Consider the following 13,139-nt stretch of genomic DNA (forward strand, 5'->3'; position numbering starts at 1 on the left):
GGAACAATATTCACTCCCTGAGAGCGCCATCATTACTGCCATGACCTTTGTAAAAACTTGATGTGCTGAGGAAAGACCAAAAAGGTAAGGCTTGGAATTGAAAATGCAAATTCTTGATTGCAAACCTGAGAACACTCTGGTGTGGAGGCCAAATCGGAACATGAAGCCAAGCATCCTTGATATCGATGGACACCATCAAGTCCCCCTTCTCTAGACCTGCTATAAACAGAGCGCAGGGACTCCATCCTGAATTTGAAAACCCTCAAAAAAGATTGAGACTCTTCAAATTCAGAATGGGTCTCACGGAGCCGTCCAGCTTTGGTACCACGAATCGACTGGAATAAAAACAGTTTTTGTTGGTGGATAGGAACAATGACTCCCATATCCAGAAGTCTTTGGTCCGCCTGAAGGAGGGAATCCTGACGTTCCCACGAAACTGGCAAACCTGTGGTAAGAAATCTAGGAGGAGGTTTAAACTGAAAATAGAGTTTGTAACCCAGGAAAATTAAGTCTCTTACCTAGGCGTATGTGCAGGTCACTGACCAAACTTGTCCGAACTCCAGCAGATGCGCTCCCACCCCACCCTGGGAGCCCTCTGGAGGGTGGGTAACCAGTCATGCGGAGGGCTTAGCGGCAGGCTTCGGGTCCTGCTGCAAAGTTGCTGGGGTTGCAGCACGACCTCGGCCTCTGAACGAGGTGGATTCACCTCTGCCACATCCGCTAAATTTGGACGGAACTTGAAATGACCAGAAGGACGGTCCTGAAAAAGTTTTCCTAGGAGCTGGAGCTGCCGAAGGAATATACATCGATTTACCTCCTGTGGCTTTGGAAATCAGAGTATCCAATATTTGACCGAATAAAAACTCACCATTAAAGGGAATAGCTTCCACAGCTTTCTTAGATTCCGCATCTGCCTGCCATTGCCTAAGCCATAGTGCACGGCGAGATGAAATCGACAAAGCAGAAATTCTGGATCCAATAGTTCCTGCGTCCTTGGCCGCCTCACCCAAATATACAGCAGATTCTCTGATATGTTCAGCCAAAGTAACCAATTGTTCAGAGGATAGACCAGATTAAAAGACCTGCTAGCAATTGTTCTGCCCAGGCCTCTATTGCCTTGTTAACCCAAAAAGACCTACCAGTGTAGGACGAAGAAGTACACCTGCTGCAGAATATATAGACTTTAAAGTATTTTCCAATCTGCAATCTGCCTGCTCCTTTAAAGGAGGTAGCACTAGCTACCGGAAGAACGGTCTTCTTTGATCATTTAGATAAGGAGGGTTCAACCAAAGGAGGGTTCTCCCACTTAAATCTGTTTTCCTCTGGAAGGGGTAAGAAAGCAACAGCCGGTGGTTAATCTGAAACTTCTTGTCCGGGTGCTTCCATGCTAGAGCAAAATGGTCAATCTCAGCAGAAATGGGAAAGGAAACCGAATCACTTCATTTTTGGGAAAAAAGGAAGGTTGCTGCCGAGACGAATCTGACACCAATCTGTAGAACCTGATGCACTGCTAAAATAAGAATTTACTTACCGATAATTCTATTTCTCGGAGTCCGTAGTGGATGCTGGGGTTCCTGAAAGGACCATGGGGAATAGCGGCTCCGCAGGAGACAGGGCACAAAAAAGTAAAGCTTTACTAGGTCAGGTGGTGTGCACTGGCTCCTCCCCCTATGACCCTCCTCCAGACTCCAGTTAGGTACTGTGCCCGGACGAGCATACACAATAAGGGAGGCATTTTGAATCCCGGGTAAGACTCATACCAGCCACACCAATCACACCGTACAACTTGTGATCTAAACCCAGTTAACAGTATGACAACAGAAAGGGCCTCTTAAAGATGGCTCCTTAACAATAACCCGAATTAGTTAACAATAACTATGTACAAGTATTGCAGATAATCCGCACTTGGGATGGGCGCCCAGCATCCACTACGGACTCCGAGAAATAGAATTATCGGTAAGTAAATTCTTATTTTCTCTATCGTCCTAAGTGGATGCTGGGGTTCCTGAAAGGACCATGGGGATTATACCAAAGCTCCCAAACGGGCGGGAGAGTGCGGATGACTCTGCAGCACCGAATGAGAGAACTCCAGGTCCTCCTTTGCCAGGATATCAAATTTGTAAAATTTTACAAACGTGTTCTCCCCCGACCACGTAGCTGCTCGGCAGAGTTGTAATGCCGAGACCCCTCGGGCAGCCGCCCAAGATGAGCCCACCTTCCTTGTGGAGTGGGCTTTTACAGTTTTAGGCTGTGGCAGGCCTGCCACAGAATGTGCAAGTTGAATTGTGTTACAAATCCAACGAGCAATCGACTGCTTAGAAGCAGGTGCGCCCAACTTGTTGGGTGCATACAATATAAACAGCGAGTCAGATTTTCTGACTCCAGCCGTCCTTGCAATGTATATTTTTAAGGCTCTGACAACGTCCAACAACTTGGAGTCCTCCAAGTCGCTAGTGGCCGCAGGCACCACAATAGGTTGGTTCAGATGAAATGCTGATACCACTTTAGGGAGAAAATGCGGACGAGTCCGCAGTTCTGCCCTATCCGAATGGAAGATTAGATAAGGACTTTTATAAGATAAAGCCGCCAATTCAGATACTCTCCTGGCAGAGGCCAGGGCTAGTAACATAGTCACTTTCAATGTGAGATATTTCAAATCCACCTTTTTCAATGGTTCAAACCAATGGGATTTGAGGAAATCTAAAACTACATTTAGATCCCACGGTGCCACCGGAGGCACCACAGGAGGCTGTATATGCAGTACTCCCTTGACAAAAGTCTGGACCTCAGGGACAGAGGCCAATTCTTTTTGGAAGAATATTGACAGGGCCGAAATTTGAACCTTAATGGATCCCAATTTGAGACCCATAGATAATCCTGATTGCAGGAAATGTAGGAAACGACCCAGTTGGAATTCCTCCGTCGGAACCCTCCGATCCTCGCACCACGCTACATATTTTCGCCAAATGCGGTGATAATGTTTCACGGTGACTTCCTTCCGTGCCTTAATCAAGGTAGGAATGACTTCTTCTGGAATGCCTTTCCCTTTTAGGATCTGGCGTTCAACCGCCATGCCGTCAAACGCAGCCGCGGTAAGTCTTGAAAAAGACAGGGACCCTGCTGTAGCAGGTCCCTTCTCAGAGGTAGAGGCCACGGTTCGTCCGTGAGCATCTCTTGAAGTTCCGGATACCAAGTCCTTCTCGGCCAATCCGGAACCACTAGTATTGTTCTTACTCTTCTTTGCCGTATGATCTTCAATACCTTTGGTATGAGCGGCAGAGGAGGAAACACATACACTGACTGGTACACCCAAGGAGTTACCAGTGCGTCCACAGCTATTGCCTGTGGATCTCTTGACCTGGCGCAATATTTGTCCAGTTTCTTGTTGAGGCGAGACGCCATCATGTCTACAATTGGTCTTTCCCAACGGTCTATTAACATGTTGAAGACTTCTGGATGTAGACCCCACTCTCCCGGATGAAGATCGTGTCTGCTGAGGAAGTCTGCTTCCCAGTTGTCCACGCCCGGGATGAACACTGCTGACAGTGCTATCACGTGATTCTCCGCCCAGCGAAGAATCTTGGCAGCTTCTGCCATTGCACTCCTGCTTCTTGTGCCGCCCTGCCTGTTTACATGGGCGACCGCCGTGATGTTGTCCGACTGAATCAACACCGGCTTTCCTTGCAGGAGAAGTTCCGCCTGGCTTAGAGCATTGTAGATTGCTCTTAGTTCCAGAATGTTTATGTGAAGAGACTTTTCCAGACTCGTCCATACTCCCTGGAAGTTTCTTCCTTGTGTGACTGCTCCCCAGCCTCTCAGGCTGGCGTCCGTGGTCACCAGGATCCAATCCTGAATGCCGAATCTGCGGCCTTCTAATAGGTGAGCCTTCTGCAACCACCACAGAAGTGACACCCTTGTCTTTGGTGACAGGGTTATTCGCAGGTGCATCTGCAGATGCGACCCTGACCATTTGTCCAACAGATCCCTTTGGAATATTCTTGCATGGAATCTGCCGAATGGAATTGCTTCGTAAGAAGCCACCATTTTTCCCAGGACTCTTGTGCATTGATGTACTGACACTTTTCCTGGTTTTAGGAGGTTCCTGACCAGATCGGATAACTCCTTGGCTTTTTCCTCTGGAAGGAAAACCTTTTTCTGAACCGTGTCCAGAATCATTCCTAGGAACAGCAGACGAGTTGTCGGGATTAAATGGGATTTTGGAATATTCAGAATCCACCCGTGTTGTCTTAGCACCTCTTGAGATAGTGCTAAAGCTGTCTCCAGCTGTTCTCTGGACCTTGCCCTTATTAGGAGATCGTCCAAGTATGGGATAACTAATACGCCTTTTCTTCGAAGAAGAATCATCATCTCGGCCATTACCTTGGTAAAGACCCGAGGCGCCGTGGACAATCCGAACGGCAGCGTCTGAAACTGATAGTGACAGTTTTGAACAATGAACCTGAGGTACCCCTGGTGTGCGGGGTAAATCGGAACGTGTAGATACGCATCCTTGATGTCCAAGGATACCATAAAGTCCCCTTCTTCCAGGTTCGCTATCACTGCTCTGAGTGACTCCATCTTGAACTTGAACTTTTTTATGTAGAGGTTCAAGGACTTCAGATTTAGAATAGGCCTTACCGAGCCATCCGGCTTCGGTACCACAAATAGAGTGGAATAATACCCCTTTCCTTGTTGTAATAGGGGTACTTTGACTATCACCTGCTGAGCGTACAGCTTGTGAATGGCTTCCAACACCCTCTCCCTTTCGGAAGAGACGGTTGGTAAGGCAGACTTCAGGAAACGATGAGGAGGATCCGTCTCTAATTCCAACCTGTACCCCTGAGATATTATCTGCAGGATCCAGGGGTCTACCTGCGAGTGAGCCCACTGCGCGCTGTAATTTTTGAGACGGCCCCCCACTGTCCCCGAGTCCGCTTGAGAGGCCCCAGCGTCATGCTGAGGTTTTTGCAGGAGCCGGGGAGGGCTTCTGTTCCTGGGAAGGAGCTGCCTGTTGGTGTCTCTTCCCTCTTCCTCTGCCTCGTGGCAGGTACGACAAGCCCTTTGCTCTCTTATTTTTGTAGGAGCGAAAAGGCTGCGGTTGAAAGGTCGGTGCCTTTCTCTGTTGGGGAGTGACTTGAGGTAAAAAAGTGGATTTCCCGGCAGTAGCCGTGGCCACCAAGTCTGATAGACCAACTCCAAATAACTCCTCCCCTTTATACGGCAAAACCTCCATGTGACGTTTTGAATCCGCATCGCCTGTCCACTGTCGTGTCCATAAGGCTCTTCTGGCTGAAATGGACATAGCACTCACCCGAGATGCCAGTGTGCAAATATCCCTCTGTGCATCACGCATATAGATAAATGCATCCTTTATTTGTTCTAACGACAGTAAAACATTGTCCCTATCTAGGGTATCAATATTTTCAATCAGGGATTCTGACCAAACTACTCCAGCACTGCACATCCAGGCAGTTGCTATAGCTGGTCGTAGTATAACACCTGCATGTGTGTATATATTCTTTTGAATAACTTCCATCTTTCTATCTGATGGATCCTTAAGTGCGGCCGTCTCAGGAGAGGGTAACGCCACTTGTTTGGATAAGCGTGTGAGCGCCTTGTCCACCTTAGGGGGTGTTTCCCAGCGCGCCCTAACCTCTGGCGGGAAAGGGTATAATGCCAATAACTTTTTTGAAATTATCAACTTTTTATCAGGAGCAACCCACGCTTCATCACACACGTCATTTAATTCTTCTGATTCAGGAAAAACTGTTTGTAGTTTTTTCACACCATACATAATACCCTGTTTTACGGTATCTGTAGTATCAGCTAAATGTAACGTCTCCTTCATTGCCAAAATCATATAACGTGTGGCCCTACTGGAAAATACGTTTGAATTTCTACCGTCGTCACTGGAATCAGTGCCCGTGTCTGGGTCTGTGTCGACCGACTGAGGCAAAGGGCGTTTTACAGCCCCTGACGGTGTTTGAGGCGCCTGGACAGGCATTAATTGATTGTCCGGCCGCCTCATGTCCTCAACTGACTGTTTAAGGGAAGATAAACCATCACGTAATTCCACAAATAAAGGCATCCATTCTGGTGTCGACCCCCTGGGGGGTGACATCTGCATATTTGGCAATTGCTCCGCCTCCACACCAATATCGTCCTCATACATGTCGACACCACGTACCGACACACACCGCAAACTCACAGGGAATGCTCTAATGAAGACAGGACCCACTAGCCCTTTTGGGGAGACAGAGGGAGAGTCTGCCAGCACACACCACAAAGCGCTATACATACAAGGGATATCCTTATATTAAGTGCTCCCTTATAGCTGCTTTAATATATATATATATAGCCATTAATGTGCCCCCCCTCTCTGTTTTACCCTGTTTCTGTAGTGCAGTGCAGGGGAGAGACCTGGGAGCCGTTCTGACCAGCGGAGCTGTGACAGAAAATGGCGCCGTGTGCTGAGGAGATAGGCCCCGCCCCTTTTTCGGCGGGTTCTTCTCCCGCTATTTTTCCAGTCAGGCAGGGGTTAAATATCTCCATATAGCCCCTATGGGCTATATGTGAGGTATTTTTAGCCTTGTATAAGGTTTATATTTGCCTCTCAGAGCGCCCCCCCCCAGCGCTCTGCACCCTCAGTGACTGCCCAGTGAAGTGTGCTGAGAGGAAAATGGCGCACAGCTGCAGTGCTGTGCGCTACCTTATGAAGACTGAGGAGTCTTCAGCCGCCGGTTTCCGGACCTCTTCACGCTTCAGCATCTGCAAGGGGGTCGGCGGCGCGGCTCCGGGACCGGACTCCACGGCTGGGCCTGTGTTCGATCCCTCTGGAGCTAATGGTGTCCAGTAGCCAAGCAGCAAATCCACTCTGCATGCAGGTGAGTTTACTACTTTCCCCCTAAGTCCCACGTTGCAGTGATCCTGTTGCCAGCAGGACTCACTGTAAAGAAAAAAACCTAAACTAAACTTTCTCTAAGCAGCTCTTTAGGAGAGCCACCTAGATTGCACCCTTCTCGTTCGGGCACAAAATCTAACTGGAGTCTGGAGGAGGGTCATAGGGGGAGGAGCCAGTGCACACCACCTGACCTAGTAAAGCTTTACTTTTTTGTGCCCTGTCTCCTGCGGAGCCGCTATTCCCCATGGTCCTTTCAGGAACCCCAGCATCCACTTAGGACGATAGAGAAAATAAAGGCTTCTAAACCCTCAGATTAAAATTCCATTTCTTCCTGAACGAACTCCGTTTCTGAATCTAGTTCCACTTCCCCTCCTCAGGGGGAGGCAAATCTCCAGCGTCTGACTCATCAGACTGCAACATAGCTGGTAAATGTCTTTTTTTCTTTTCTTTTTTAGACCAATTGTGAAGTAACAGTAGTAGGAGACCTTGACGCCCCCATGGTTCTCCTTAGACCCTCAATGGACCTTGACAGATTAAGGCTCAGATAATCGGACATGACTCCTGTCAGTTGAGATAACCAAGAGGGAGAGGGGTCCTGTGCAGTGGTCGAACTCTCCCCTGGCTTAGTTGATGCAGAGTTATCACAATATAAAGAACCTTCAGTATGTTGGATAAACTTTGCTGAACATTTCTTGCAGGCATAAAGCTTTTGTGAAGCATTAGACTGATTTCCTTATACTGTGACTGACATTTACAGTATGGCCAGCAGGGGTAAAGAAAAGAGGAAGGAAGGGAGAGCACAGGTGAAGGAACAAGTCACAGACTCCTATACAGTAGAAAACTAAGCTAGTAGGCGCTGTGAGTAATGGAGCTGAGACTGCGTAGACACATGTTCACCCGCCAGAAGCAGGAGCCGTCCAGGAGTGTAGCTCCTCCTCCTGCTACTGGCAGCCTTCTGGTGCCCGGATTGTAGCCCCGTTTACTATTAGCGCTATCGTGGAAACTGAAGCCGTTCGGATCGTCGCTCTGCCCACTGCCAATGCACAGCAGCCGGGAAGAGAGCTGCTCGGAGCAAAGCTCTGCCCCCGCCAATAGCGCCCATTCATGGAAACCGGGAAGTGAGCTGCTCGTAGCGTAGTTCAACCCCTACTTCCCCCATGGAACCCAAACATGCTTTTATACTAACCCGCGGCAAGTTACAGAAGTACCGCCGCAGATAGTGCTGGGGGATATGCCCTGTAAGTCTTATTAACCGGGGACTCTGCTAATCAGAGCCCCGGCGCATACTCACTCCTGCCTTGCTATCCAGCCAGGGCACAGGCTGAGGGGGCTTTTCTGGAATTACACCTGGGACTGATGTCCCTATAGCCAGGAGCTGAGGCTACAGTTTAATAAAAAAAACACAATGCCAAAGTCCTACCAGAAGATCCCACAATGCAGATAGGCAGGGGCAGTAGGCTGCCTGTCTGTCCTCAGTCCTCTGAAAAGAAAAAACATTTTCTCTGGAGAAGCCCAGAGAGGACCAGCTCCCTCGGGCACATTTTTCAAACTGGTCTGTTGGGGGGGCATAAAGAATTTGAAGTGCTCCACTTAGCCACCATCTACACCCCCCACTGTGAAGACCTTCCAGTGTCCCTTATTGGATTTAGAAATACAATTTAAATTGTTACATAGACTTTAACAGCCAAACTTCAGAATATTTGCCTTCCTAATCGAAATTTTGGAGGAGGAATTGTATGGTAATAGGAGACATTTACCATACGGTCTGGAGCTGCCCTAAGATCCACACACAAGTCACCCTCACTAGCTCTATTTCATATATATCTAACAGACCTAAGTCAGACACATTTTTATTGCCACTAGACAGGACATTGCTCAAAACTGGAGACGCCCCTCCCACCCTTCATAAAATTATATGCAAAATCCACCACACTCTCCAGATGGAGACTCTGGAAATACCCTATTCCTTTACCGACTACTCCACTCTATCCAAAGGGTTTGGTTGGCACGTATTCATTACAGTTGTGCAAGGCGCAACGCTACTACTAGATAGCGCTTGATCTCCCTAAGGGAGTGGTCTCCCCTTTGACATGTTTGCATGTAGTAGCATATGCGACTTGTATTTTTGTTCCTTTAATTACATGTATTGCTGAATCTGATGTAAGATCTTGATTCCTCCCCCCACCCTATCCTTTTTTTCTGTACCCTTCCCCCTTTTTTCCGTGGTCAATTTTAATAAAAAAAAAGTTAAACAAAATTAAATTAAAAAAAAAAAAAAAAGACTGAGCAACACACTTTATAAGAAACATCTGCCAACAGACAACTCAATCTAGTCATGTACCAAAATCACTTTAAAGACAAAAGGTGGGTACACACTTTGTGATACAGTAAACTATATCGCTTATTTTCCCCCTCCTGAGCGATGTAGTGTGTAGCCAGCCATCGAGCAATGCGCAGCCCCGTAGGTCGTTAACGACACTGTCTCGGCCGTGCATGCAGATCAATTTGGACTCATTGTCCAAAGCTGCCTGCTCCGGCCGGCCGCGGCATGATGTCACTGTGCAGTATCAGTGAAACCACAGTTTGCCCGCCGTCAGGCAGCCCAGATCATGCGGGAGAAACACAAGGCGATGTCATTCACCGAGCGCATCGCTTAGTGTGTAGCCACCCAAAGACATAAGTAAATGGTATCAGACTACAGTACAGCCCAATGTTATGTGCTCTGCCCTAAAGGAGGGAACATAAGATAATTTTTCTTTAACACATACATTGTGCACATGCACTCAAAAACGTCAGGTCCCATTAGACAAACTAAACAGCATTTAAACTGTATGTGATCATGCTTCTTATACATGGTAATAAACATACCTTTTTCATCTTTTGTGATGCTTTTATCAGTTTCTTCCTCAGTCGAACTAAATAGAAAGTTCAATTTAGTGAAGAACTCAGATATTTTACAGGTCGTCAATACCTACCGTCTCATGATCGCTCAAAAAATTTGAAGAAATCACATGCGAAGTATATTCACAGTATACTGTATAACTAGATTTTGAATCTAAATTAAAAGTGAAAAGAAAATTCAAAAACCTGCGAAGAGTTACTACAGAAAAGATTGCCAAAGAAAACCATACTGTAACCATATTTTAAAATGCCTCTCTAAAAGAAAAAAATTAAAAGGAAAAAATATATCTTGTCGAATACTTAGAAAACAACAAACCTCATTTTCTGATCGTCCTCTTTTGCAGAGGACTCTCTAGTTGCTGAAGTTTCTCCCTCCGTGCCTTCAATTTTTTTTGCTCCTTCATCCAGTGGTTTGTTTTCACATTCCAGGTTTTCACCAAGATTTGGTTGCTTTTGGCTACTCTGACCACTCGTTTTATCTATCTCTACCAAGTCCGTGTCCTTGTGTGTACTCTGTTCTTTAGACTCCCTATCACCTAAAGCTTTAGTGTCTTCAGCTTCACACTCTTGATTAGATTCTCCATCTAAATCTAACGTGCTGTCTGCAGATTCGATTGTCACAAAAACCTCTTCCTCGTCCTTGGTCTTTTCTGATTCAACACAACTGTCATCTTGATTAACTGACTCCTCCCCTTCCGGAGCCTCTTCTTTAAGCTGTTCAGATTTATCACTTTCCCCCAATATGTCGAGCACTTTCTCATTTTCTATAGATTTAATAGGAATAGAACGGCAAAATTTAATTACCAGGGAAAAAACAAATCACAAAAACGTGGAACTGGCATGGTTGCCAAATTAGAAAACTACACAGAGATTGGAAAGTTATATTAAGCAATGTGTATATACTGAGCTGAAAGTATGTAAGATTAAACATTGAACGCCGACTAGACTAAACGCTGCAAACATGGCAATCGCATAAGCTTCATGATGTCTTGAATTAATGCAGACTTGATGTTATGTGGATGTTCTGTCTTCTTGTAGACTTCAAATTGTCCATGAATTTACTGTAGAATAATATTGGGATAGGTCATTCCAATTTCTTATAAATCCATTGAGAATTACGTAATCTTCCAGCGATCCATAATGCAAGAAACGCAACGCATTAAATCATGTTCCAAAGGAAAAAGCAGACTGGTCCTTCTTAAGAATTACTTTCATCTTCTTGCATCTGATGCTTTACTTGCAGATTAACCTTTTATCTTTATCGCCAGGTCTATGAAATTCAAATTTCTTTAAACTATGCAAGTTTTTAAGTAGACAATAAATTGCACAGATCTGGCAATCTACTTTTCCAATCTCTGCGACCCATGCCTCAAATTTGTTGGGCACAAAGGAAATAAAACGTCATAACTAAAGAACGAAATTACCATTTTATTATAGACAATACCTTGTTCCAAACTGGTTTCCTCATTTTCCTGTGAGAAAAGAAAACAATATTTCAGTCTCATTAAAGGAAAATACACAATTTAACACTGTAAAACTAATTCAGAGCACTGATTCAAGATGAAATCCTGCCATGGCAGAAGAGAGGGGGACTGCATGTGTCCTAGTAGCCATATTTACAGTAAAAAAAAATGTTAAAAATTAGCTAAAGATCAACGATATCTAATTTTTTTTACCTGACTATCGCCTGAATCCTCTTCCAGCCCGTTATCTTCTGCCCCTTCCTCTTGCTTTCTAACTATTTAAGAAAAATACGAACAAATAAAACCGTTATTGCTGATGGTTTAGAAGGACATTGGTTATCACATTTTTCAACAGAAATTAGAGAGCAAAAAAAATAAATTAAAAGCTCATCCTTTTATATTAAATGTAAGCAGAAATATTGTTGGAAAGGAAAGCCACAAAAAAAAAAATCAAAAATAAATAAATCGGATTTTAATACCTACCGGTAAATCCTTTTCTTAGTCCATAGAGCAGTGTTTCCCAACCACGGTCCTCAAGGCACACCAACAGTGCAGGTTTTAGTGATATCCAGGCTGCAGCACAGGTGACTTAATTAGCACCTCAGTTATTTTGATTTAACCATCTGTGCTGCAGCCTGGATATCACTAAAACCTGCACTGTTAGTGTGCCTTGAGGACCGTGGTTGGGAATGCCTGTCGTAGAGGATGCTGGGGACTCCAAAAGGACCATGGGGTATAGACGGGATACGCAGGAGACATGGGCACTTTAAGACTTTAAATGGGTGTGAACTGGCTCCTCTCTCTATGCCCCTCCTCCAGACCTCAGTTATAGGAACTGTGCCCAGGGAGACGGACATTTCGAGGAAAAGGATTTTTGTTAAACTAAGGGTGAGATACATACCAGCTCACACCACAACACACCGTACAACATGGCTTTTAAGAAAATACCAGTTAACAGCATGAACCAAAAACAGCAATAGGCTGAACATAACCGAAACACAACCTGTGTGTAACAAAAGCAATAACTATCAACAAGTACTGCAGATAGAGTCCGCACTGGGACGGGCGCCAAGCATCCTCTACGGACTAAGAGAAAAGGATTTACCGGTAGGTATTAAAAATAAGATTTTACTTACCGGTAAATCTATTTCTCGTAGTCCGTAGTGGATGCTGTGGACTCCGTAAGGACCATGGGGAATAGACGGACTCCGTAGGAGACATGGGCACTTTAAGATACAATTTAGATTCTGGTGTGCTCTGGCTCCTCCCTCTATGTCCCTCCTCCAGACCTCAGTTAGAGAAACTGGGCCCGGAAGAGCTGACCGTACAAGGAAAGGATTTGGGGAATCCAGGGTAAGACTCATACCAGCCACACCAATCACACCGTATAACTGGTGATAACTTTACCCAGTTAACAGTATGAACAATCACAAAGCATCAGATAAACTCTGATGCAACTATAACATAACCCTTATTTAAGCAATAACTATATACAAGCATTGCAGAAGAAGTCCGCACTTGGGACGGGCGCCCAGCATCCACTACGGACTACGAGAAATAGATTTACCGGTAAGTAAAATCTTATTTTCTCTAAAGTCCTAGTGGATGCTGGGGACTCCGTAAGGACCATGGGGATTATACCAAAGCTCCCAAACGGGCGGGAGAGTGCGGATGACTCTGCAGCACCAAATGAGCAAACACAAGGTCCTCCTCAGCCAGGGTATCAAACTTGTAGAACTTTGCAAAGGTGTTTGAACCTGACCAAGTAGCCGCTCGGCAAAGCTGTAATGCAGAGACCCCTCGGGCAGCCGCCCAAGAAGAGCCCACCTTCCTTGTGGAGTGGGCTTTTACCGATTTAGGAAGCGGCAATCCAG

General features: G+C 45.7%; 1 protein-coding gene across 3 annotated transcripts in view; it reads right to left on the reverse strand.

Annotated features, from left to right (window-relative positions):
• The window catches only part of LOC134907861 (scaffold attachment factor B2-like), a 216,071-nt gene that overhangs the window by 154,865 nt on the left and 48,067 nt on the right, over window positions 1–13,139 (reverse strand). For all 3 annotated transcript variants that reach the window (XM_063914824.1, XM_063914823.1, XM_063914825.1), the window contains exons 3-6: window positions 11,479–11,540; window positions 11,247–11,274; window positions 10,119–10,566; window positions 9,770–9,816 (exon numbers count right to left, since the gene is read on the reverse strand). In XM_063914824.1, the coding sequence (XP_063770894.1) occupies window positions 9,770–9,816; window positions 10,119–10,566; window positions 11,247–11,274; window positions 11,479–11,540 (585 nt within the window). The remainder of the gene's footprint in view (window positions 1–9,769; window positions 9,817–10,118; window positions 10,567–11,246; window positions 11,275–11,478; window positions 11,541–13,139) is intronic.

This window comes from Pseudophryne corroboree, chromosome 1, assembly GCF_028390025.1.
Source record: "Pseudophryne corroboree isolate aPseCor3 chromosome 1, aPseCor3.hap2, whole genome shotgun sequence".
Taxonomy (NCBI): Eukaryota; Metazoa; Chordata; class Amphibia; order Anura; family Myobatrachidae; genus Pseudophryne; species Pseudophryne corroboree.